This window comes from Colletotrichum phormii, assembly GCF_030913505.1.
Source record: "Colletotrichum phormii strain CBS 102054 chromosome Unknown BDP81scaffold_2, whole genome shotgun sequence".
In the NCBI taxonomy this organism is placed as follows: domain Eukaryota; kingdom Fungi; phylum Ascomycota; class Sordariomycetes; order Glomerellales; family Glomerellaceae; genus Colletotrichum; species Colletotrichum phormii.
In genome coordinates, this window is record NW_026851444.1 from 553967 (window position 1) to 578236 (window position 24270).

The window sequence follows — 24270 nt, forward strand, 5'->3', positions numbered from 1 at the left end:
TGTGGGATAATTCCTAACTTTGGGTCTTTGCCAGCTCAAGCTTGTGTTGGTCAGACAAAAGTCTTTTTGTCCTCGTTTCCCTCTTTCCCGAGTTATTTGCGAACAACAAACGATTGATCCGAGACCGAATGCCATTCCGACTGGACCCCTATTCTGGCATCAACCTGGCATCAACCATCCGTATCACTACCTACCACGATCCATAGTCCACCCACCGCACGCGAAGATGGATGCCGTATCCACTGATCCGCCCAGGGGTGAACACGATTGGGGTTACCAGGGTCGTTGGTCGCCCTACCACTGCACACCTGCAGGTAAGGTTCTTCCATGTCGGTCTCGGCGCCTCTTGACAAGCTACGTCTCCCCCGCCTTGGACCGAGCGGGCGACTCATGGAGCACCTCACAAGCATCTTCCTGGGGGAGGAGTTATTCTCCGATCATCTCGCTCCACAGCCCAAGCAGCTCACGGGCTCACGACGGCTGCCTCACCTTCTTCTTCGCGCTGTTCCAAGAGAAGCGCTTGCACCATGACGCGAGAGCCTACCACCGCTCAGACGGTCGTCTAATGAAATGAGGAACCAGGGAGCATCTTCAGAACAGCAGACTGACGGTCGAAACGGTGACTCGGCATTTTCGTATTGCCAGCATTTTGCGAGGCCCTCAGGCCTAGGTCAACCCTGGCAACCAGTCTTCCGTCAGCCTCCCTAGGCTCGCTTGACAGGGACACAAGCGGCGATTGAGCCGCTCATGAGTCGGCCGTTCCTTGCCAACCTACCTGGTCGCACTGTTCACTCTCGGTGACCTTCCTACGCCTGAAAGACGACTCGATAGGCAAGCTGCTACCAACTCTTGTTTCCTATTTTCGGCCTGATGCGATGCGAGCCCTCAACGTGCGATAGAGACAGATACTTTGGCTCTCTGTCAGACACCGTTTCAGCGTCACCTAAAAATGCACAATACTAAGTACGAAGCCGCTGTTCCCGTTTTTCAGAACCATGCATTCTGAGCGGTGCTGCGGGCATTTGTGGTTCCCAATGATTTCAACTCAACTGCCGTCATCTCGTCCATTTCACGGGGACACTCCCGTATCCGACGTGGCCGCTCTGATGTGCGCTCATCGCTGCATGCATCTCGATGAGGAATCGGTAGCCCCGTTTTCTCAGATAACGAAGATCCGATGATGTCCTTACCCGCCTTCACGCGCTCTTGGGATGCGTTTCATTGCCCGTCATGTTCGCAGTATTCTTCGTGCCCGAGACTGCGAAGCCCCATTTGACCATTGCCAGCCACTACCGTCACCAATCCCGCCTTACGGTACCGGGCTTGCAGTTCTTGCAGCATCGTAATATTTCCTCGCATCTCGTTCCGCTGCTGCTTCAAACGTGGCTTGCCCGTCCTGCAGGTTGTTGAAGCGGCTGCCGAGTTACATTTTCCATCTTCGTCTTCACGAGACAACAACATCCAATCAGCTGACGTGGAGCTGGGCCATGTATTCGGTGGGCTCCGGCATAACGGCTTCACCTATCCACAAACCATCGGCGGGGACTTGGCCATCCTGACGCCCAACATCAGCCCGGCGCCGATCTTGACTCCCGTAAGCCCGGTGGCTTCTTCAATTGTCCTATGCCGCCGAAATTATTGCGACCGTTGGTATGCCGTCAAATCGTCATTGGGCGCAGAGCCACATAATTCCTTCTTTCTACAAATAATCTGACCCACTAATCACACTCAGTCTCCTCGCCGGCGTGTCAGGTTACGATCAACCTAAGCTAATCGACTTGGTCAGTTGCTCGAGCCTACTTCTAATCCACTTGTGCCTAGCAAAAGCGCCTTGCAGTCCACTGAACCGAGTTTCCCGGGCTCCACGGCTTTGCTTCAGGCGACCCGAGTTGCTATCACCAAGCCCTTTTTGTGGTCTAGTATCCCAAAGAGGAAATAGATCGTTTATTCTACGAGCCGCTCAGACGGGTGTTTCCCTTTCTGTCAAACGACTTCCTAGACAAGACAGCTGAACACCATCAAGTTGTTGGCAGGGCAGCAGACAGTTGTGACAGCCGCCACTTGTCTCCAGTTACGATCACGACACAATCGCAGGCCGTATAGGGCAATTGCAAGAGACGTCGAAACATTTTGGACGCCGTTGATGGCTGTGTTCTGTGCTTGACCTTCCTAGCAGGGAAATACTCTGAAAGACACGAGGGGGGGGGCACTGATCGGATGCTACCAGGCAAGGACTTCAGCTGAAACGAAACAACACGGATCTATCCCTGCTACCAGGCCGCCAACGCCTGGCATTCTGCTGTGTCTGCCCTGTCTTTGCGAGAATTAAACGTACGAATACGCTACGGTATCCTGATGGTGCGTGCTACATCGCAGAGCATCGCAGGAAGGGAAGCCGTTGGATGCATGAGTCGGCGACCTCACTGACAACGTCGTCTTGTCGTTGCCAGCGCTCGTCCTGCACGTCCAAAAGTTGACGTCCATGCCATCCACAGTGGACTTGTTCCCGGCCCGCAGTGACGGATCACACAGTTTATCAAAAAAGAATCCATCAAAAACCTCATCCCACCAGCGAGAGGGAAGAAAATGTGTTCTGGGCCGAGCGTGCAGACATCCGCAGTAGCGTGAACGACTTCAAACAACGGATTTCGAGCAATTCTGCAAGCACTTAACCTATATCGAGGCTGGAGATGGACGGCATACGAATCGACCAAGCACCGCCAAGGGAGTTGAGGATTGGTGAGCATTGCAAAGGATCAAAGTTAGAAGTAATTGGCTTTTCCTGATCGATCACGATAATCCGCCCATTACGTGGGTCATGTCAAACGTCGGCGCGCGTACTCGGCGTGCGTACTCGGCTCGCAAAACCCGTCAGGATTGGACCCTTGCGAGAGACTGTCGACAAGCGCGATTGTCTGCCCGTTTTTGACTCCTCCATGCGAGCGCGCGTGGTGCCAAGTGCCCCCACGGGAAAAGATAGACACGCCTCGACACGGTAGAATCTAGACAGACGGGGCCTGTCATCCCAGAGATTGACAATGCTGCCATCAGCGACACCACATGATACGGTGTGGCAATGGAAACTTGAAGGGGGGTTGCCTATTTTGGTAGTGTCAAGGAGAAGTCTGACGCCATTTCTTCTGCCAACTTGACTCCTGTCAATGTTTCCGTTGAATTGGAGACAGCTTGGTGACAGGTTGTCTTTTGGTTGTGTGACAACTCCTCTGGTTGTGACACAACCCAAAAGCGAAGTTATGGCCGGCCGGCCGACACGACCGAGGTCTTACGAAGGTGTCGCGCATCAACAGCACATTGTGCCGTCTCCGCTGCCCCTCAGCCAGGGTTTTGAGGGACATCTACAACGATTGGGTACTTGGTACGAAAAGAGAGCATCTCCCCCAAGCCGGGGCTCTAATACCGAGGCCCGCATTACCGGGATTCCTTCTGGGGATCGCCCGCGCACCCTTTGCATTTTCCGAGACCTGCGTGCTTGGGGCGCAGCGGAAGACCCTCCTACTCGTTCGCTTGTCGGTGAGGACTTCTGAGGTTCCAAGACCTGACTCCTAAGAGGCGAGTGAGGACAGATGAGTGTGATTTGGGGAATGCACCCGCCGCGGGGCTTTGCAGGCTTGCAGCCCACGCAGCCCAACAGGGCACCATGTCTCGAAAGCTGACCACCTCGGTCGGCCATGCATAATAAGCAATGACGATAGCTGGGGCTGGTGGGTGGGTAAGTATACCAGTTGTGGGCAGAAATTATAACGTCTTTTTTTTCTTTCCCCATACATCGTGAAGAAATTGGATATGGATATTGGGACTTTGGAAAGTGGAAAAATCAATGACAATGTGGATTTTGCTCGTGGGTTTTGGAGCAAAAAGGATTCTACATGGATGGGGATTCAGATTCAGCCGTGATTCCTCTTGTCTGCTTAAAGACTCAGTATTACCGCAATCGGAGAGAATCTGACATCTTGCCACTTCGTTGCCTCTATCTAGATCCTGAGGAGGGCCTGGATTTCAACAACCCTTGACCACTGAAGTTCCTGAATACCAAAGATCCCTTTTTGGTCCCGCACGCGTAGGCATCCAGCATTTGCTGAAATTGATTGATTGCGTCTTTTTACCTCCTCGGTCTAAGCAAGAAACAGAACCCTTGGCCGTGGTTGCCTACAATGCTCGTATCATTTCCATAGATTGCATATGCGGATGCGGGCAAGTCATTGTGAAGCCCGTTAAGGGATGGGCCACTTCGTCTGACAAGCATGGAGCTTTCAGCAGATCGTAAGGCATGTCCTTCCCGCCGCTTGTTCCCTCTCTCTCTCGTCGCCCATTAGGAACCTAGATGTACGTTGATGTAATTGACTCGTCTCGTGTCTTACATGGGCAGAAAGGTCCCAAGATGCCTTGCCTTGCCTTGCCTTGTGCCGTGCCGCGCCGTACCTCGCCTTGCCTCGCTTGTCAGCTCGTCATTCGTTCGCGTCGCGAGGGGGAAAAAGCGTTATTGAAAATAGATTTTGTTCCCGAGATCGCGAAGGGATGGAGGGGTTTTCGTTTCGTTTTTTTGGACTAAAACCCCATACCCGCACAGGTGCAGATGTGCAGAGAGCGATGCACGGCGTTCTGCAGAGGCGCATTTTTTCGCTCGACCGAGGCCGGCATATGATGTTGCGTGTGTGTGACGAGAGCGCCACAATCTTTGAGTAACGGTCGTACCAAGGATATGCGGGATGGCGGGCGGGCGCGGGCGGCTACGCTTGTGTGAGGTTCCCGTTGGTTCGAAGCTATTGGGATTTTGGGATCTTTGGAAGTTGTGGTGTCGTGTCACCCCAGTTCGAGCCCTTGGAAGGTGCCCACGTCAGCTTTCAATTCCCAAGCCCAGCCCTACGGGTCTTTTCTGGTGATGGGCCATCGTGGTGGATGGAAATGTCAGCTCAGGGCTAAGCATCCTTTCGACGAGGGCAGCCTGGAGGATGGGAGATAACGCCAGGCCAGGTACAGGTCCCAGGTATCTCGATGACCTTGCCTTGACTTGACAGAAGCTGAGGTCTGTTCCCACCATCCCGCCGCTGTCAGCTGGTCTTCCGTCTCTTGTCAAAGCCCATCGCCTCGGTAAAGGGACCCCGTCCGAGAGCAGAGTGTCTGTCGAGATTTTGATTCTTTCGTCTTCTGCAAGGCTGAAGCGAAAAGAGCGTAGTGCCTCTTGCCGCCTCTCCGTTCCTCCTCCGCCTTCCTCCATCGAGCGATGATGCAAGTGCGCGTTGCTAGGGTCGCCGAGGAAACCGACCGAAGAGGACCGACCGAAGAGGACCGACCGACCGATACCGATGAGGTGGGTCCCCATGCCCAATGGTCCTCCTTCTCCCTGCCGAGGCGCTGGGTGCGAGGCTCTTGGGGAGTTGCCCGAGAACACCGAAATGTTGGAGCGGCGGGAAACGACGTCCTTCAGAGGGTGAGAGGGAGTCGAATTCCCACCACTGAGCCAGGCGAAGATTGAAAGGTTGAACTTCGGTACGGTACCTGCAGCACAAATTAATTGGGCAATTTCTTTTCAAAGTTGAAAGAGAAGGTACTCTGCAGATCAAGGGATAGGTTTTTGGAAATGTCCGAGTTATTCCTTGTCTCGCTGTCGGTAGTGTCCCACGGACAATTTGAACGGAGTTGACAACTTCGGACCCCCAACTAAGGGTCGTTGCGCTTCGGACGGAGTGGGAGCAGAGCTTCGAACGAACGCCACTAAAGTTCCCAAATTCTGTCTCTTTTTGTACAGTTTGTCCAATGTATTAACGCCCGAATAGACTGTGGATTACGGACACATTAGCTGCGGGATATTCAAGATAGGAAACATCTCACTGTTGCATCGTCGGGCGAGAGCCCCACGGTTTTCGTACAAGTCGTTCTTGCACAGCGGGAAGTTCGTCCATTTATCCCGCGCTCCCGTCTGTCATCCCTTACTTGCCAGTCTTGAATATCTGGAAGTAATTGTCTCTGATGGATGTCGACTTCAAGTCTATCCTGGGACGTTTGCAAAGAGTTATGGTTGGCCATGGTTCAGGTTGACAGCTATCAGAAAAGATAGACTCAACGGACTATGACACCCATGATGTCCGGAAATAAAATTGTCTGTGTTAAAAAGAAAAGAACGCAAGCAAGCTTGACAAGTCGTTGTGCCTTCAGAACCTGGTCGACAACGCTAAGCCTTTCGCGGCTCGGTAACATGCTGATCGTCAGGTCTGGGGCATGACCAAGGAGCCGCAATATCGACGACGGGACGTCCAGGGTAGGAATAGCGTCGTCCCCCGGACGGACGTTATGCGCGCGGTGCTCCTTCTACTTGCTCTTGCAGGACCGGACGATGGCGTCCGGTGATTATAGGACCAGGTAAGAGGAGACCAACTCTGAATCCTTCAGTAGAGTTTCCATTCTTGGATTGGTTGTTTCTAGTAGAACCGTGTTCTCTAGTCAGAACAGTTCCGTGTTCATAGAACCCCTTTGATACAGATTCGAGTAGACAGTATAATCTGAAGTTGAGCCAAGTTGCTAGGTTGAATACCATATTCTGTCGTGTCAACCTCGGTCACTGTCGTTGTCCGATATCCAATACTGACCAGGGTCTCAATGCTGGAAATCAACATTTGCCGTCCGGACATTACAGCACGAAGACTGTGGTCTAGATGTTCCCAAGTCCGCAGTCGGTCATGTTTGAGATGTCGTGCCCGAGTTGACCGGTCTATCATGCCAGTAAGCGTCTTTCTCGTTACATTCTCGCTCCTTTGGGCAACAATGTCTGTAAAGTGTATCACACAACTTCCAGGATCTCAATCCATTGAGTTACTCTCCTGCCCGTCGTCTGGGCGATCTTGTCCTCCTTCAACCCCCCCCCTCCCCCGGACTCGGGCAACGGGGGTTGGAAGCCGTCCCCTGCCTCGCCCTGCCTGCCAACCTTGTTCCTGCCTTTCGATGCCCCTGATCTGACGGGGTGAAGAGAACGCCATCAGGCTGACGATTGGGAAGGGGACAGCTTACGTAAATGGCAACATAGTTGTTGTTTCTTCTCAACTGCAGCAAGCAGGTCCCGGTGCGGCGCTCCGGAGTTGCGTGTTTCGTGCCACGCGTGTGCAGTCGACCACGGTGACCATCCGCAGTTCCTTGTATCCTTCTCTGGCACATTGACTCTGTGTTCACCCGTGTATAGAATCTATCAGCTTGTAGTTCAAGCAGACTGAAAATGGACTCTGGGCCGTTGACAACCTGGTTCCATCTGGTGATGATCCTGGCAGGTAAGCACGTCGGGGCCATGGGAATCTCGTATGGATTCGGCTGGTACTTTGTTATACCGTCCGGTAGCTGCTTTTCTTGGCGTCGGCCGGTTGCCTTGTCGACTCGGTGATGTGAGGGCAAGTCCGTACCCGAACGCTCCCTTTAGCTCCATCGTGGGGTGGTTCGAAGGAACGTGAACGACGACGCACGGTCGAGACGTCAACCGTCGATCAAATGCCCCTCGGATCACCGACATCAGGATGATGTTCAGATGGCAGCACTAGGCTTAGCCCCTTCCAATCCCCCTCTCTTGTCTTCGCGGTGTACCCCCTTGGTCCTATTGTTGTCGGACCTTTTGACTCTGTTACCATCTGGCTTGGTTCTTCTTTTGCTTCTTCTCCTCTTCAGACGCCTACATCCCGACGAAAATCGAGGATCTCTTCTCCCGATATCATAGTCTGGAGAAGCCTTACGCAAACGCGACGTCAATCTGAGACCCGTCACTGGTTATGACCGACCGGCGCCAGGAGGAACCATATAGCGCGGAGCTGGCCGACGTCCTATGAGGTTGAGATAGAGGGTGCGCCGAAAGTCAGCGAGAACCAGTCAGCGCAAGCTGCACTTGCACCTCTGAAACGCAGAAGTGAACGCCTCAGGAGGCATCCTCCCACACCCACTTGTTCTGCCGCCGTGGGAACTGGATGGAAATCAACCTTATTCATCCAGCCATACAGGACTCAAACCCACGCCCCCGTGATCAACGATGCCGCGCGGACTCGAAACACAGACGAACAAGTGAAAAGAGAGCTTTTCAAAGTAAGCAAGCAAAAGCAACTAGGCTCTTTTGTGGTCCGGACTAGAGTAAAGAGAAGCAGGGTAACGAGAGGGGAAAAGAGAGGCGGAGCTAGGAGCCAATGCAAGTCTGGAACGGACTTCTGTCACTAGCAACTTGGACAAATGAGAGGGGAGGACTAGGAAAGTGTTACATGACCTCTCGGGGGGGGGGGTTAAAGAAGCATTTAGGACTATATCGCGGTGAGTCGTTGATCTCTTCTTCTCTTTCGAGCCCCTGCTATGCACTTCCTCGTCCTTTCATTCCTTCTTTTCTCTTGGCCGGTCTTCTCGGTCATCGGATGATTCCTTGTTGACCGAGAGAGAGAGTGAGGGATATACAACATCCTGGCTTGAACTGCCGTCCGATATGACGACGACAGCAGGTTAGGCGATGATGGGACAAGATCGTCCGTTGAGTGACGGATCTCGTACAACACCCCCCCCCCACGGCATCTTAGCTTGCTGTGCCTCTGGTCTACCCCTGGTCGTTCTACCCTATCCACCTCCACTCTCTCGTCTATATATCTCCTCTGTCCTCCCCCGCGTCGTCCTCGCCCTCCATGTTGACGACATACCTTACCCCGCCACCTCTTCCGATGTCATCGAGTGCGGTGTTGACGAGGCGCGGGTCGACACTGGGGATTACTCTATGAGAGGGGGCTTCCAACTCGCCAGACAATAACCACTTGGGAAGAGCTGCGGCCCACAATTGATACACATCTGGATGGGCCTCGAAGGAGCCATAGATGTTGCGCAAGGAAACACCCCTTTCAGCCAAGGCATCAATGTCGGCACCAGCCAAGGACGACAACAAGACAATGAACTTCGGGGCATCGATGGAAACGGTGGGAAAGAAAAGGGAGGCAGCAAGAGTGGGATGACCAGATGCACATGCCTCCACGACATGCGAGGGAGGAGAACCGAGGATACGCTGGACTTCGGATGGCATGGAAGAGGAGGACCGATCAATGACATCAGTTGCCCCGTGGGTTTGGAGTTGCAAAAAAGGTATTGGAAGAGGTGTTTATGATGGTCTCGATACCAGCAACCGCCGCAAGTCGAACGATAAAAGTGCCGGCAGTTGTGCCTGCGCCAAGGACGATGACACGTGCCCCTCGGTACTCGAAGGTCGAATCAGTGCCAGGAAAGGGGGACCTCAGGCCAGATGAATGGAAAAGAGAAAGAGCCGCAGTGAAAGGGTCAGTGATCAACGTTGCAGCTTGAAGGGAGGATGTAACCCCTGGGACGGGGATCAAGAATTGAGTGTCGGCCAGAACGAAGGGTCCAAGCCGCCGACATGCAGTCGACGAAGATTCCCCTGAAAAAGGACCAGTGTACCGACAGACGGAAGAGGGATATCGCTTGGAACGATCGAAGACCCGTATTCGACGACTGTACCGACACTTCCGATGCCGAGCACCAAGGGAAGGCGAGAAGCATTGTTGAAAACGCCGAAGTCGCGGAGTTTTTGATCGAGGGCGAGAAGGGCAGCAAGAGGTTTGTCTATGGCGAGGGACAAAGAGACCTGAGGAACGTTGTCGATGAAGTCTAGCATGACGGATATCTTCATCGAATGAAGATTTCAAGAGATTGGAAAAGAAGGACGCGTGGAGAACCTGCTGGAGGAGCGGAGGCCCGACATTGACTTGACCAAGCAACAACTTTTATCCTTGAGCTGAAGTCGTGGAGTCGTGGGTTGGAACGCACAGGAAGGTCATGAACAGCTGTCGAACCGAGGTAAAAATCCTACAGCATGACGACTTGAGGATAGCCATCATGAATCTGGTCGTCGATGAACTGAAGTTAACAGAGTTTATGCCTTCGCCCCCGGTTTAAGAGATGAACGGCTCCGAGTCCGGCAATGGGAGGGAGGTGACCATCAGCAGGACGGAGCCGCAGGATAGGGCGACCAAGGTAAGGACGATCCAACAGCACCAGCAGCAACAGAAGTAGCACTGGGCATCTCTGCCACCATTCTTCCTCTTTGGCTGCTGCGTCCTTTGCGGTGGTGTTGCCGTCTGCTTCGCAAGAGAACCACGGCTGGAGCTGCGAGATCTTGACATATCGCCGGCAGTGCCAGGTACGCGAGTACAAGACTCTGTCGGCCAGTTGGGCGGTATGTCGTCAAGCTATCGGGTACCAGTCCGCACGGCGGCTTGAGTCGGACTACACTCCGGGGCGGGATTACAAGTACCGAATCCTGCTCGGGTGTCCTACTTGAGGTAAGTAATGCTGAGTATGTCTAGATTTGCGCTTGAAGGGACTTACAAGGACGATACGTAAACGTCTTGAACTGACTACCAGTTCAAAAGTCTTCGTTGTTTGTTCTTACTTCTGGAGCCAGTTCGCAAGTGCAGGTTGTGAAAGCTGATGCCTTCGAGGACAAGTTGGCAGGATGCACTTGCACCCAAGTATTTCTCACTCGAGCAACTTGAGCGAACCGGTTCCCATGACATTGTAGCTGAGCTCAGGTTCCGCACTGACTTCATCGTGGGTCTGAGCATGTTTGTGCTTCATGCGGCCCGGCGAAGACAGAAGGATGGGAGAAAGAACACTTGACACCGAGGCGCCAACTCTGGCCATAACCCGGATTCGAGCGCACACATGCCCGCATTCCATGCTTTATGAGTGCTAGGCTCAGGAGCTGGATCTCCGGGTCATCTGGAGTCTTTCCCGTCAGCATCTGACTGCCCACCCACAGAGGTTGACCGCACATCAACGGTTGCCATCTCATGAGACTTTTGTCATCGTCCACAAGCGGCCTGTTTTGAGTATGCAATACCAATCACCGCCGAAGACGCGAGGTTGCCTAGTGGTGCTGATGGTCGGTCTAGACACCACTGTTAGCTCGCATTTACTAGAATTTAACAAGTATATTCTAATTTATTTCTTGATATCAATCAACTTGTCGAGGAATTCTGGATGGTCGAATTGGAGTTGATAGTGATCCATACCAACTTGGAAATGAATCCATGATTTGGATCCACTGGTAACGATAATGATGCTTTGAATTGGGCAAGGTGTGATTGGTTCAAGAATTTGAGAGAACTACATCATGTAATTCACATTCTGCAACAGAACACAATTTTCGAATAGAGAGATAACTACCAGAAAGAAGTGTCGCCAAGCTAGTTCGACATTGAAGTTGCCTTCCATTGTATTTATGAGAGTGACGTCCTTGAGGTCATTGACACCGAAGGTGCCGGTGGGTGGAATGCAGATTATGACTAAGCACGGGTAATCTGCGGGTCCTCCACAAGCGCGGGTCGCATTTTGGTGGCAGCTACCGCGATTTCCAAGTCCCGGAAGCTTCAGTGTCCCCAAATTCCAATTCGCAAATCTTCGGAGCTTCAAATATCGGCATTGAGCTTCACCACATGCCGCGCTTACTTTGATTCGGTCTGGAGATGCCCAGGTATGCTCACTTGTAGCTATGTTTCCTGTCTTCAAAACTAATTGCTATCAAGAACCCTTCGCGCAAAGCACTGAACCCACACCATGAGGGCGCAATTAGCCCGCCATGTCTGCCGACGGGTCCTCGTTCCTAGGGGCAGCGTCCCTGCCTGTTCGATTCTTTCTCGCCCAGCTTGTCGTCACACACAGCTCCCGGTAGCATCGACGATATCCTTCTCTCGACGAGCCCAGCGACGGACGTTCTTTGGCATCCTCCAGAAGCCCCCGAAACAGATCAAGAAGCCAGAGTATGAGCCTGGGTGGACGACGATCTTAACATGGAGGAATCGCCTTTTGGAAAGCGTACGGCCGCCGTCGAGGACAGAACTGGTTGAGGCATTTCGGGACTTGTTTGCATACAAAGTGCGCTTCAACATCGTCGTCAACAGCACTCAGGCTTTGCACTGCCGTAACCTGTTGAGATACTTGCTCGAGAATAAGGACGACGAGCCGGGACCAGGCCTGACTTTGACCGAGTTGACGAATGCGCGGGAAGCGTTGCTGAAGCTGCCAAAAGAGGATACTAAAGACCATCTGGAGTTCTCCAGGCTCTTATACGATGCGATTAAGGAGGGACGAGCATTGGATTCAACAGATCCTGGTGCTGCGGAGGACTTCGAGTCGTATCTGGTTGCCCTGACCATATTCGGCGCATCTCCCGAGGCCTTCACCACCTTGCAGGAACACTGGGCTCAGTTACCTGAAGCAGATCAACCTGGCGCGCAGAATCTTTGGGTCAATGTCCTGCAGGGGCTGGCGGAGGAAGGCCGTGAGGCAGAGCTTGTGGCAGCTGTCAAAAAGGCCGAGAGACTCGGGTTGCCTTTCACGTCAAGTTTTCATGAGGTTATGACGACTTTCTTCGCCAAAAAGGACAATGTTTTGGAGACCAAGAAGTGGTTCCTAAGGCCAGCTCACGACAGCGAGCATCCAAGCCCCAGGACTTTCAAAGAAATCTTGCATTTTTCAGTGAGGAACAACCAACGCGGTTGGACAGCGCCGATCTTCAAGAAGCTTGTTGACGCCAACCCGAGCAAAGAGCATTGGGATGTCATCTATCAATGGGCAGTACTGTCCATGGGCAAGGGGCTTGATGACATCAAGGGCATGTTTGATGTTGTTGCTCGCCACAACCCCGACGATAGCGCCTTCCTGCCAGACACCCAAACGATCAATGGTCTGCTGGAGGTTGCGATTGAGAAAAATGACCCGTATCTAGCAGACAGGCTTGTCTCGTTCGCGAGCGAGCTCGGCATCCGGCCTGATGCAACAACATACCTTCTCCAAATGGACTTCAAGATCCGGGCAAAGGACTTGTCAGGGGCCAGGGCGGCATACATGCAGCTCCCAAAGGCGGATCTGAACGGAGAAGACGACTTGCCCCTGATCAATAAGTATCTGCAAGCACTGTGCTACCAAGCAAACCCGAATTCTACGGCGATACGCGAGATGTTGGATATTTTGGAGGACAGAATTGTCACATTGGATCCAGAGACAGTGGTCGCATTATGCACAGTCTTCCTCAAAAACGACCAGCAGTTTGAAATTATCGACACGTTGTCGCTGAACGTATTTCAACACAGCAACGAACAACGACGATCCATTAGAGATGCATTTGTGGCATACTGTTTAGACAAGAAAAACAGCACGGCGAGAGTTTGGGATGCCTATTCCATCCTCCGTCAGTTCTTCCAAGAGACCAGCGTTGAGAGCCGTCTCCAGCTCATGAACGCATTTTTCGACCGCAAGCGCTCTGACATGGCCGTCCATGTATTTGGACACATGCGGCAGCACGTCAACCCAACATTTCATCCCAATAGCGATGCCTACATTCAATGTTTTGAAGGCATGGGCAGGTGTCCCGACTTGGACAGCACGAAGTTGGTTCACAACATGTTGAAAATGGACACGAAGATCCAGCCCAGCACAAGGATGTTCAACGCTCTGATGATTGCCTATGGAGCATGCAGGAAACCGAGTCTAGGACTGGAGTACTGGCAGGATATTGTCCGTTCTTCAGAGGGCCCATCATACAACAGTCTCGAGATTGTGTTCTTCCTCTGCGAACTAAAGGCCTTTGGCGATCAGATTGCCAGGGATATCTGGAAGAAGATCGAGAAGATGGAGGTCGATGTTCCGCCGGCAGTCTTTGCCTCTTACTGCGGCGGCCTTGCAGGCAATGGCAATCTCCAGGAGGTGCAGAGCACAATCAGAACCATGAAGCGAGCTGTTGGGTATGGGCCTGATGCCATGACGTGAGTATATCCTTTTCATCTCTGCCAAATTTTGTAGCTAACCTCCGTACAGGCTTGGCATTCCATTTAACGCATTGCCTGGGCAAGGCTTGCAGCGAGAGTTCGAGGCGTGGGCCAAGAATCAGTTCCCAGAGGAATGGGCGGAGGTGGAGAAGTTCCGCTACTATTACACTCCCGAAAAACTGAAGAAGTTCAAGCTACAGCGGATGCTGAAGGCATGATGTGTACAATAAATACTGGAGGAGCTTCTTGTATCTGTACATTTATAATAGACGCCAAGATGTTGTACAATTCATACACGGGAGACACTACCAATGTCCGCAGACAAACCCACAGGCCTTGCAAGCCTTCCGAACCCCTAATTTGCTTCAAATTCTCTACTTCCACGACGCATTGAGGCGGAACCTCTTCTTCAGCAGCTCGGGGTGGTGGTGCACACTGGGGTGGATACCCATACCAATCGCTCTCCGGATTGCCTTTGCCATCTTCCTCTGGTTCGTCGGCTTCAGTCCCGTGTCCTTGTAGTGCCTGATCTGTCCGAAGTTCGTCATGTACTCAGAAATCATTGAGAAGTTCTGCAACACAGATTTAGTATCCCGAGGGCTTTGACAACACCATTTGAACATACTCTGTAGTGGTCAAGGGGGTTGATTCCCAACAAGTCAATGACATCAGTCGTGACGATCTTTTGCCTGCGCCATTTCTCCATCTCGAGAGGGCTGAGGTCGTGCGGCGCGTATACCTCTCCGGTACGCCAGCGACGCGGCATTTGCTTCACGTAGTCATCGCTGACCTTCTTCTCGCGGAGAGACTCGAGCATGGTGCGTTTCCGAGCTGCAGCTCCCTCCAAGCGGGCCTTGCTCCCGTTGTTGATGAGACCGCGGATACGGTCGGCTGAGTGCACCGGGGGCTTCTCGTCGAGGTTCAGGAGATTCTTAATCGGATCGGAGCCGGAGGACTCTGGGAAGCTTGACGTTAATTGTCGTGCCACAGGGAGCTGTAGGAGGGCATTGACGTACGGGCAACGACGGGAGTCGATGAGAACGGGCGCGCGATCCGGGCCATCAAGGCGCTCGGTGCCTTGATGGCCGAAATGAGTGGTAGTCTGGGAGGCATTGCTAGTTTTGTGAGGATTTGTTCGAATGTCCTAGCGAAGCGTGATGTGTCGCGAGATGTTGAAGCTGTCACGGGAATTTTTTGGTAGGCCGACGGAACCTCCCGCCCCACTCGTCCGATAAGCTTCCGCGGCGATAAGGATTTTTGTCCCTCCAGCTCCAGAACTTTTTCTTCTGCCGCGACCACTCGTCACCGTCGTCAATCGCCAAATCGAACTGGGGACCCGCGACGACAATAGCCCAACATGGTCCGCAAACTCAAGTATCACGAGCAGAAGCTTCTTCGGAAGCATGACTTCATCACATACAAGCAGGTACCGAGATCAACCGCACCCCGCCCGTGCAGCGGACCGAGGCGCATGTGCTAACGTTGATTACTAGGATGGCGATCACCGAGACGCCGCAGTGGTATGGCAGATTCCAGGAGAGAAGGAGAAGCGCGCGACACAATCTAACATGCGAATAGGTGCGCAGATACATGATTCAGAAGCCTGAGGATTATGTGAGTATCGCCGCCAACGCCCGCATCATGAACCATCGCTGACGACCGTGGACAGCACAAATACAACAGGCTATGCGGCGTAAGTTCACCGAATATGGCCCCAAGCCCGAGATCGAATACGCATCGAGACACAAACTGACACGGCTGTGCAGTCCATCCGTCAACTAGCACACAGGATCAGCCTGATGCCTCCGGAAAATGCGGCCCGCCGAAAGCACGAGCAACTGCTCCTCGACAAGCTGTACGACATGGGTGTTCTCTCTTCGGCCTCGAAGCTCTCGGCCATTGAACACAATGTCACAGTGAGCGCTTTCGCAAGACGACGTCTCCCAGTCGTCATGACTCGCCTTCGGTATGGAGAAAGAGACTTTTACAAATTGCTTCTTTGGGCATGATGCTAATGGAGATGTCGCAGCATGGCCGAGACCGTACAGGCAGCAACGAAGCTCATCGAACAGGGACATGTTCGTGTAGGCACGGAAACATGTGTTGATCCGGCGTTCCTGGTTACCCGCAGCATGGAGGACTTTGTGACATGGACCGTGGGCAGTAAGGTCAAGAGAAACATCATGAAGTATCGCGACAAGTTGGACGACTTCGAGCTGCTGTAGACGGGACGAAACACTTTCGGATGACTGGCTTGCCGCCATGGTGGGACTTGGCTTTGCGCAATATTTGAAGGTGTTATGGAGTTAAGGGGGGCTGGACATTGAGAAAAACATTCGACCCATCGCATTCGCAAGAGTCTACGTGGCGGGCCTTGAGTCAGCTTTGAGGCTTAGAAGACGATCTGGACTGGCGGAGATATCGGGAGAAATCCCTTTACTGGCATATTGCCCGATGCGCAAAGGTCAAGCAACTCGGACAGCTGGCGTTCACTCACGTGTGGCGGCGTTCTCTGAACAGACCATCATCAACAATCACAATTTGTCGACAAGTAGGTAGACGAAGGTTTCTACATTTGAGAATATTCCTTGCCGAACGCAACTTCCAAATGAGTCAACCGATGCCTATTTTCGACTCTGTCAGCTCATCACATCCGAAGGATACTGATGAATACGAACGAATCGCGAAGACTCTACGACCAATTCTCAAGGTTTCGTCGCAGAAGCACGTCATGCTGCAGGCTTGTGCTGCAGTGGGCGAGGAGATGAACACTTTGTGGACGGATGAAACGGTCGCAAAGGTTGGGCCGTATATCAGTTCAGGACTATGAGACTATCGCATGAAAACGAGGGCTGAAAGGCCTGGACGAAGGAGCCGAGGCCACTACCGAATCGGGAAATTATTGAGACGAAGCCGGGCAACTATATAGAGTCAACTCGCAAAAGAGCGCAATAGAGCAAGAGGAAATCCCGATATTGTCCAGGATGGGCCATGCAGTCCCAGCTCGGAACAAAACTTTCCTAACCCCGCAACAGACAAGAGAAAATGTGAAGAGTCGTCGGGAGATAACTTTATGAGGCTAAGAAGGGTGCTTTGCACGGACGCCTCTCGAGAAGAGACGCCGAATGGAACAATGGATTATCCCAGTCTTGAAACAGGGAATATGACCAAGTGATACTCTGAATCGACGTTCTGGATGGCAAAGATCCGATCTCCGCCAATCGTAGCTCGACTTCCGGCCGGTACCTGAGGTCATCGTCTACTGTTTGTGTCTAATGTTTTGCACCTTCTTTTTGCGCTGCGGGTGGTCTAAACATCAGCGCACGGGAAAAGCTGAAGACTTTGTTTGTTTGAACGGATGAATCGGGGCCGGGAGACTCCCCAGCCGCGACGTTCCCTGTGGCTTTCTTGGTGTCTGATATAATAACCGTCATCCCAAGAGCCTCCCCGTTGTGAACGATGTCACGTCCGGGAAGCAACTTACCCATTCTTTGATAATACTATAGTGCGCTGGTCGACTAATCACGCTCCTTTTCCCCCGCAAACAGTCGCTGATCCCTTGCTGAGAACGAACATATAATCAACGACGATCCTTAGACGTAATACTAGTTTCTTTCCTCGCAGACTTATCCAAACCGCAACCTCGGAACTTTCAAGAAGCCACACATCACGAACACGCGCAAGGACTCAAACATGTCTGCCTTGAAGTATGCCTTCCTGGTCTCGGCCGCTCTTCACACCGTTAGTGCCCATGGCACAGTAAACGGTCTCATGGCAGATGGTGTCTTGTAAGTCTAGGCGCGATATCTCACTCATCCAAAGTTCACCCTCACTGACCCGATCCTACCCCTCCAGCTATGAAGGTTACAGCCCTCAGATGCAGTACAAGAAACCCCCGCCACAAGTTGTAGGATGGTCCATCCCAAAGGACCTGTCAAACGGTTTCGTCGCCGTAGACAAGTACGCAGACGCAGACATCATCTGCCACGTCGGCGCGGAACCGGCACCGATCGCCGCAAAAGTCACAGCTGGCTCCGACGTCACCGTCTTCTGGACCGACTGGCCCGAGTCACACCACGGGCCGATGATGGACTACCTGGCCCCCTGCAACGGCGACTGTGCCAATGTCAACAAGGCCGACCTGCAATTCTTCAAGATCGACGCCGTCGGCGTCGTCGACGGCGCCAAGGCGCCCGGCAAGTGGGGTTCGGACGACATGCTCTCCAACAACAAGTCGTGGACGATGACGATCCCGGCAAACATCGCTCCCGGCCAGTACGTCCTCCGCCACGAGACGATTGCGCTGCACGAGGCCGGTCGGGAGGGCGGCGCGCAGAACTACCCCCAGTGCCTCAACATTGACGTCCAGGGCGGCGGGTCTGAGAAGCCCCCCGGTGTCAAGGCGACGGAGCTCTACAAGGCCGGCGACGAGGGCATCAAGTTCAACATTTACGAGGATAACCTCGACTACCCCATCCCCGGACCACCCATGATGGGCGCCGCGCAGAAGCCCACCCGTCGGCGGAAGAGGGTGACGGTCATCTATTGAGGAATGTGAATAGGGTGGCTCACTGGCTTGTGTACAAATCGTGTGACTGTTATGTATTTGTGCGGACGAACATTTCACGACGCATGATGGGATGGGATGGGATAGGGCGGAAATCGCTGCTTTTCTGCGTGGGCTCAACCAACTTCTTGACACGCTGGTCGTGCAAAGTCTTTCCTTTGAGTCTCATGTTTCCTTCACGAATTTTCGATGTCCTTGGCATACCACCTGTGTATAGACAGCGGTCCTGTGAGATGGGGTTCACGAGCAAGCGAGCATCCATGGGCGTATATAAATCTCGCCATGTATCACTACTGTAACATCTGGTTCTTGTGAATGATAAAGTGTGAATGATTTCACGAGGGAGCGTGAGATGAGCGTGAACTGACAAATATGTCTCTTCGCCACTATAACTATCTGCCCACTCCTCTTTGGAATCTGTCTCCATGAAAGGTTGGGACCCTAAGCCTGCGTTGCGATTCGTCAAAGTATTCGGCCGTGATGAGTACTCATGTCCGAAGGTACAGCTCCGTACCCGAATCTGAAAACCTCGCGCGCCCAAAATCTTTCTGTTCTTTTCGCCGCCGGTTTCAGAAACACTTGCTTTCTCCCTCTCGACGTTGCCGGGAACCGAATTCCGCGTGGGCCCTCTCTCTTTCTCTAGGAGAGGGGGCCGGACGCTGTGCGGGCTGCGGTACTTTGCCCCTCGACAAGGGTCACATGGATGTCCGAGGGGCCCCGGACCCGGCAGATCTACAAAAGAAACACGAAACTCTGAAGCACGGAGGACCTTCTTAAGAGAACTCACATATTGATCTGCAACGGTGGTGAGTACGGATACGGAGTACATACATACCCTCACTCCTGCCCGCCTCCCCGTCTGCGTGGCCCCGGCGATTATATCAGCTCTGTTATGTTTTGTTTCTATGGAGCTTTGGTCATGCCACGGCTTGTAGGTTATCAGCGTTTGTATGATCTACGGGCGCACCGACTGCAAAGTTTGGCGAAGATGTTTCGCGGGACTTTGCGTGATGCCGAACATTAACTGTATTAAGTCATTCATTTGTCTCATTATAGCATATTGAGAGGAAACTCCATGTTCCTCACTCAGTACGGAGAGCTCTTGTTTCTCACTGCACGTTTGTCATGAGGCTGATCAACCGCGATGCTCCTAGAAGCCCCTGGTTTAGTAGAGATGGCTTCTTCCCAGTAACCTCCAAGGCTCCTTCAGTTGAACTGTATCAAAAGTTCGGAGGTATGGACGTTGTCTGGTTGCAGGGATTCATATGAGACAAAATTCATGAGTGCCTAGGTCAGTCTGGGGTTTCCCGTCTTTGCTCATCAGACTTCAAAGCCTCCCACGAAGGAAAAGGGGTAGATGGGGTGTGGGTTCATTGAGATCATGATGATCCATATCGTAGAAGACAAATTGAACATTTCCTCTCCTATCTCCATGGCATTCCTGTCTTTGCCGAGATCTTGTCAAGCCAGGATATTTCAACTACCCTGCCGTACAAGATTGAAATAGCGATTCCTCTTGATTCAGAGAAACTAATCAAGATACCCTATTTACGTATGGTGTGTAGTCCGGAATTGCCGGTAAATTCATCGTCACTGTTTCTGACAACACCTGTAAGAGTGGACAAAATGGACGTTCAGGGGCATCGATCATCGGTTCAAAATTAGCAAAGGTTATATATCTCGTTTACTTCCATGGGTTTCGTACAGGTGAGCGTTGCTGACGAGTGCTTAGACAGTTTGATAGCTGATCTCGACGCAGAACCCGTGTCGTCAATAAGAAACTGCAGACATCTCGATAGTCCAGGTAACCAGGTCGGCCCCGGACACTCAAAAGCAATTGGACTCGGTCGGCCAGATATTCCTTCTCTAACTTATTCGTTTCACTTCAACATGAGCAATTTGCTTCGAAGCATGTACCGGCTGCACGTTTGTCGCGTTGAAGAAGCGGCAAGTAAAGTGGCTGGCTAAGCTGGTGCAGTGAGAATACCGTCCCGGTATGGAAGTAATAGAGATCGAGTGTACATAGGCGCTGCCAACACAGCAACTTCGTCCGTCCCGTTGCAAACGCAGCAAAAGTCCAATAAATAGCAAGAGAGCGAATCGCTCCTGCCCTACTTACTACAACAGAACGTTGTCTGCACTCCCTCCATCAACCAAGCTGTGACGACTCGGCAATCGGCAGGCACCATCTTGACACCCCCCCTGAATAGACCGACCATACAGCCTCAATGAATAAATATACAGACAAAATTGACAAAAAAAAAGCTCGGTCATAGAGTTTTGAACCCTATGCCTACGAAAAACCAGCGTCCCAGTTTCTTCTACCCGTTTAACCACCAGGCTACGTGGCCCCGGCCGAGTCGGACAGGACCTGGGAGATGGTCGTTCTTTCGAATATGTGACCTATGGACCTTCTACTCTGTCCGCCTCATGGATTCTAGGGACCTAAATTATGAGGCAAACCGGGAATATGAGCTTTCGCCCTCGTCGTAGCCAGTACCTATTGATATGAATCGACTCTAATCTCCCCGTCGAGGGAGGTACGCAGTGCTTTATTATGATACTCTATAAGCAGACGAAAGCTAGGGTCTACGAATTGCCTCACTTTACTTTTCAATATAATTTAAAATTATTTCGATCTAACTACTAAATACTTCCTCCTCCTTCAGAAGGGATCGTCTTTTATTTATGATTTATTATTCGTTACTTAGAGGGACCTAAGCCGCTATTCCAGCTTGTCTTGGACAATTAAAGATAGTATAGACTACCGGGGTTTTAAATTTAAAAAGAAAAATACTAGATCGCTTTACATCGCTCGTATCTGTCTTGGGATTATACTTGCAAGAATATGGACAATCTGATAAGCGACCATCGGCTTGTATACCCTCACTTCCATTGCACCCGTGTCCCTAGCGGATAGTCCTGATTGCATGACCTCTCAGGCAGCTGTACAACTGTCGTACAAACTCTCAACGAACTGCTTTACTTGTGTGCTGCGCTCTAAGTGTTGTCGCTCGTGAGACATCACTGGATATCTATTTAAGTATGCCGGGCACAGGAATATGTTTGGCAGAACTCTCAAGGGGCTGGTAGTGTTGCTCGTTTCTCATAGAAATCTAATTTCTTGCGTAGCCGCTCCATAACTTCTAGACGCCACTTTCCTTTAAATGCTTCAGGCTATGACATATAAAGTAACAGAAATGAATGCAGCGTTGAAAAGCAATTGTCAACATCTGCTACGAGAGTCTTGGGCCACTTTACCCTCCCCACGCAGATGCCGTTCACGATGCGGGAGCTAATACAGTACCTCGAACATTGGATCCAAGAAAAAAGAGGTGTCCTGTGACAGGCTTTCTCGTCAGGCTGTGTGGTAGCCGACGGCTCACCGGAGCCGACGTGACAAGGCCCTCCTGAAGCCCACGAAGATGCGCGAACTTGGAATCCGTCCATGCTCAGAACCCGCTACGTCTCCTCTGAAAGTGTGATGTTGTCAAATGAAATCAGTGAGCTATACGGATTCAGCTATTAGATTCCTTCAAGACGACGTGTTCAATTGAGCCAACTGCAAGTAGGGCTCCCCGATGGTTCTGTTAGACTACATCCATTACGGAGACACAGTGAAAGCAGATGTAGCGAGGAGCAGGACTAAAACTTCAAGGAGCATTTCTGGGCAGTTGCAAATTTTCTCTACGATTCCCAGTTCACAGGCCTACAGAACTTGGACTTCGGCGCTAGCAACGCAAGGTAAGATATCACGTCAAAATACAACCCTCGTCTCTCGTTGAACGGAGCTGAGGATTGAAGTGAAGCAATTACTATACTGACTGTAGGCCAGCTGGTAGGAGTTCGTCACCCTTCGAGCCGATAGAGTGGTGTCTTGCGGCACTCTCACGCGAGAGGGGACGTTGTGGACACGGCGGCGAGTCCTCAGGATCGGGAGGCTGTCTTTCAGCGGCGCAGATGTGCGTCTTCAGGGACGTGTTTGGGGACGTTCTGTAAGTTGCTCACTCTCAAATTTCTCAACAATTTCCTTGACCACGAGGGGAATACCGCCTGATTACGAGACGGAGACATGTTGTATGTGAAGCAGCGCATCATTTCAGGCATTGAACCGAATTCACTATGAAATCACAACATGAAAATAGCTGCCGCTCGAAGCACCGATTGTCTGACTTTGCTGCTCCATACATTTCCACAGTCTGGTGGAGTCGTAAACCGTCGAACTCGCGCATCAACTGGCGACGCGTTAACGGGAACGCCCGGATGCCGAGAGAGAGGCGGACTTTGCCCAACATATCTATGGGCTCAGGACATTGAGATGGCTCCGGATAGTGTCAGTATCAATTTAGTATTCACTCTTGAATACGATGTAAATGGCCGATAAACCTAAATAGCCCCTACTATGCCATCGATACTCAGTTGCCCTTTCATCCCAACGAACTCTAACGAATGCTTATCGTGTCATGAGAAGCCCATCACTATTGCCAATGGATATAACCCTTCAGTAGAATTGGGAAAATTCAAAGCCATTTGGCCGGTAATGAAAGGAGAAAAGCTAGCTTGAGAGGCTTTTATACGGGCCTACCTAACTACCTGCCTTGGCTCGAATCACATCTCGAAGGTGAAGTAACTTAGCTCTCAAGGGCACCTCGCAAACCTGCTGATATCGTCTCGTGTTGCCAATGTCGATGAGATCTCAAGCATGTAATGTCGTGGCAGCTCCTCGGCAGCGCCTGAAGCACAACGACGATGGCGATGCCATTTGGCTTCCACACGATAATTCCGCAAACCAGTAATTGCGAGAGAGAGATAGGTATCTCGTAATGAGCGTGTTCCTTCTTTCCCCTCGTCTGGATCTCTTCTATCTCTCATAAGGTACTATATAATGGACCCTACCGTACCCCTTCTACATTTCGCCCTCCAACCGTTTGCGGTTGTTCGACCAGCGCGGCGCCACATGCGAAATTTGCAGCTTCAGGCCGGCATGGTCAGAGGCCCGGTTTCCCTGGGAGTTGATAGCTTGCCCCGATACATTGCTCAACATTATGGTCCTGCGCTTATTATTATCCCACAGCCCTATCTCACACATAGCTCAAAGCTTCTACTCATTTGTGTTTCAGTTTGTATTCCTTCTTGAATAAGTGATAAGCCACGGGCAACGAGACATACTATTGTTGAATTCTTGTCCCTCCACGCTCCCTCTGCTCAGTGCACTGATATCTCGCCAAGGCGAGATATCTGAAGGGAGACTTTTTTTTATCAAATCTGCCCAATGATCTTACATCCTTGACCCCAACTTCATTGCTCCCACGACAAAGAATTGCCCTCGACGCATTGTCCCGAGTTCCTTCATAACAATGATTGCCCTCGTCCTTGAGAAATAGTAGGTAAGTAAGTATTCTGTTCGCGGTTGGAGCGATCCTGCGGACATACGGGCCTTCCTAGATCACCGCCATAGCTTTTCAAGAGATTCATCGTGGATTCTACAGAGCCTATGGACGCGGCCGTCATCATTGCTTCGTGGTAATCACGACACCGCAAGCGTGGTATAAAGACGCTTCCCAGTTTCAAACAAACTTTGCTACCAAACCCATACAAGTGGCAAGCGTGCATTTGCAGTGTGCTGGATAATGCAGTTACGAAAACCCTCACCAATCCAGTACAGCTACGCACTTGCTTTTGACGCGCTCAGCGTTAGCACCATTCATTATACACATGGCCTACCTCACCTGAGACAAGTTGCCCAAGCCCCTGGCTTCGATACTTTCCCTGGAAGCAATCAACACCCGTTGAGCAGAAGACTCAGTACATACGTGAAGGGTTCACGGTGACACGAAGCACGGGGCATGGTCTCGGTTCCTTACAGCACTTGTGATTTGACTTCTTTTTGATGAGTCCTGGCTA

At 51.8% G+C, this 24270-nt stretch overlaps 8 protein-coding genes across 8 annotated transcripts; 3 read left to right on the plus strand and 5 right to left on the minus strand.

Moving 5' to 3' along the window:
• Window positions 1–3248: 3248 nt before the first annotated feature.
• Window positions 3249–4063, minus strand: BDP81DRAFT_80154 (uncharacterized protein). Its single transcript, XM_060596300.1, has one exon. It carries the CDS (start codon window positions 3782–3784, stop codon window positions 3302–3304), a length of 483 nt encoding a protein of 160 aa, XP_060450295.1. The 5' UTR covers window positions 3785–4063; the 3' UTR covers window positions 3249–3301.
• Window positions 4064–4712: 649 nt separating this feature from the next.
• BDP81DRAFT_80152 (uncharacterized protein) lies at window positions 4713–5537 on the minus strand. Its single transcript, XM_060596299.1, has one exon. The coding sequence runs from the start codon at window positions 5339–5341 to the stop codon at window positions 4856–4858; it is 486 nt and encodes a 161-aa protein (XP_060450296.1). The 5' UTR covers window positions 5342–5537; the 3' UTR covers window positions 4713–4855.
• A 2963-nt stretch (window positions 5538–8500) lies between these two features.
• On the minus strand, window positions 8501–9746 carry BDP81DRAFT_415311 (uncharacterized protein). The gene has a single exon (XM_060589444.1). It carries the CDS (start codon window positions 9038–9040, stop codon window positions 8609–8611), a length of 432 nt encoding a protein of 143 aa, XP_060450297.1. The 5' UTR covers window positions 9041–9746; the 3' UTR covers window positions 8501–8608.
• A 670-nt stretch (window positions 9747–10416) lies between these two features.
• Window positions 10417–11069, minus strand: BDP81DRAFT_415313 (uncharacterized protein). Its single transcript, XM_060589445.1, has 2 exons — window positions 11046–11069; window positions 10417–10921 (listed from the first exon to the last, which is right to left on the minus strand). The coding sequence occupies exon 2, from the start codon at window positions 10823–10825 to the stop codon at window positions 10577–10579; it is 249 nt and encodes an 82-aa protein (XP_060450298.1). The 5' UTR covers window positions 10826–10921; window positions 11046–11069; the 3' UTR covers window positions 10417–10576.
• A 403-nt stretch (window positions 11070–11472) lies between these two features.
• BDP81DRAFT_80190 (pentatricopeptide repeat domain-containing protein) lies at window positions 11473–14095 on the plus strand. The gene is made up of 3 exons (XM_060596301.1): window positions 11473–11506; window positions 11559–13796; window positions 13849–14095. The coding sequence occupies exons 2-3, from the start codon at window positions 11590–11592 to the stop codon at window positions 14015–14017; spliced, it is 2376 nt and encodes a 791-aa protein (XP_060450299.1). The 5' UTR covers window positions 11473–11506; window positions 11559–11589; the 3' UTR covers window positions 14018–14095.
• BDP81DRAFT_415316 (ribosomal protein S18) lies at window positions 13796–14947 on the minus strand. Its single transcript, XM_060589446.1, has 3 exons — window positions 14816–14947; window positions 14425–14756; window positions 13796–14371 (listed from the first exon to the last, which is right to left on the minus strand). The coding sequence occupies exons 1-3, from the start codon at window positions 14910–14912 to the stop codon at window positions 14174–14176; spliced, it is 627 nt and encodes a 208-aa protein (XP_060450300.1). The 5' UTR covers window positions 14913–14947; the 3' UTR covers window positions 13796–14173.
• A 209-nt stretch (window positions 14948–15156) lies between these two features.
• Window positions 15157–16024, plus strand: BDP81DRAFT_307921 (U3 small nucleolar ribonucleoprotein IMP3; the record flags this gene model as incomplete). Its single annotated transcript, XM_060583405.1, has 6 exons — window positions 15157–15225; window positions 15293–15319; window positions 15378–15413; window positions 15469–15492; window positions 15566–15765; window positions 15829–16024. 6 exons carry the CDS (start codon window positions 15157–15159, stop codon window positions 16022–16024), a joined length of 552 nt encoding a protein of 183 aa, XP_060450301.1.
• Window positions 16025–17492: 1468 nt separating this feature from the next.
• BDP81DRAFT_497059 (family 61 glycosyl hydrolase) lies at window positions 17493–18431 on the plus strand (the record flags this gene model as incomplete). Its single annotated transcript, XM_060595441.1, has 2 exons — window positions 17493–17587; window positions 17655–18431. 2 exons carry the CDS (start codon window positions 17493–17495, stop codon window positions 18346–18348), a joined length of 789 nt encoding a protein of 262 aa, XP_060450302.1. The 3' UTR covers window positions 18349–18431.
• Between the last annotated feature and the right edge of the window lie 5839 nt (window positions 18432–24270).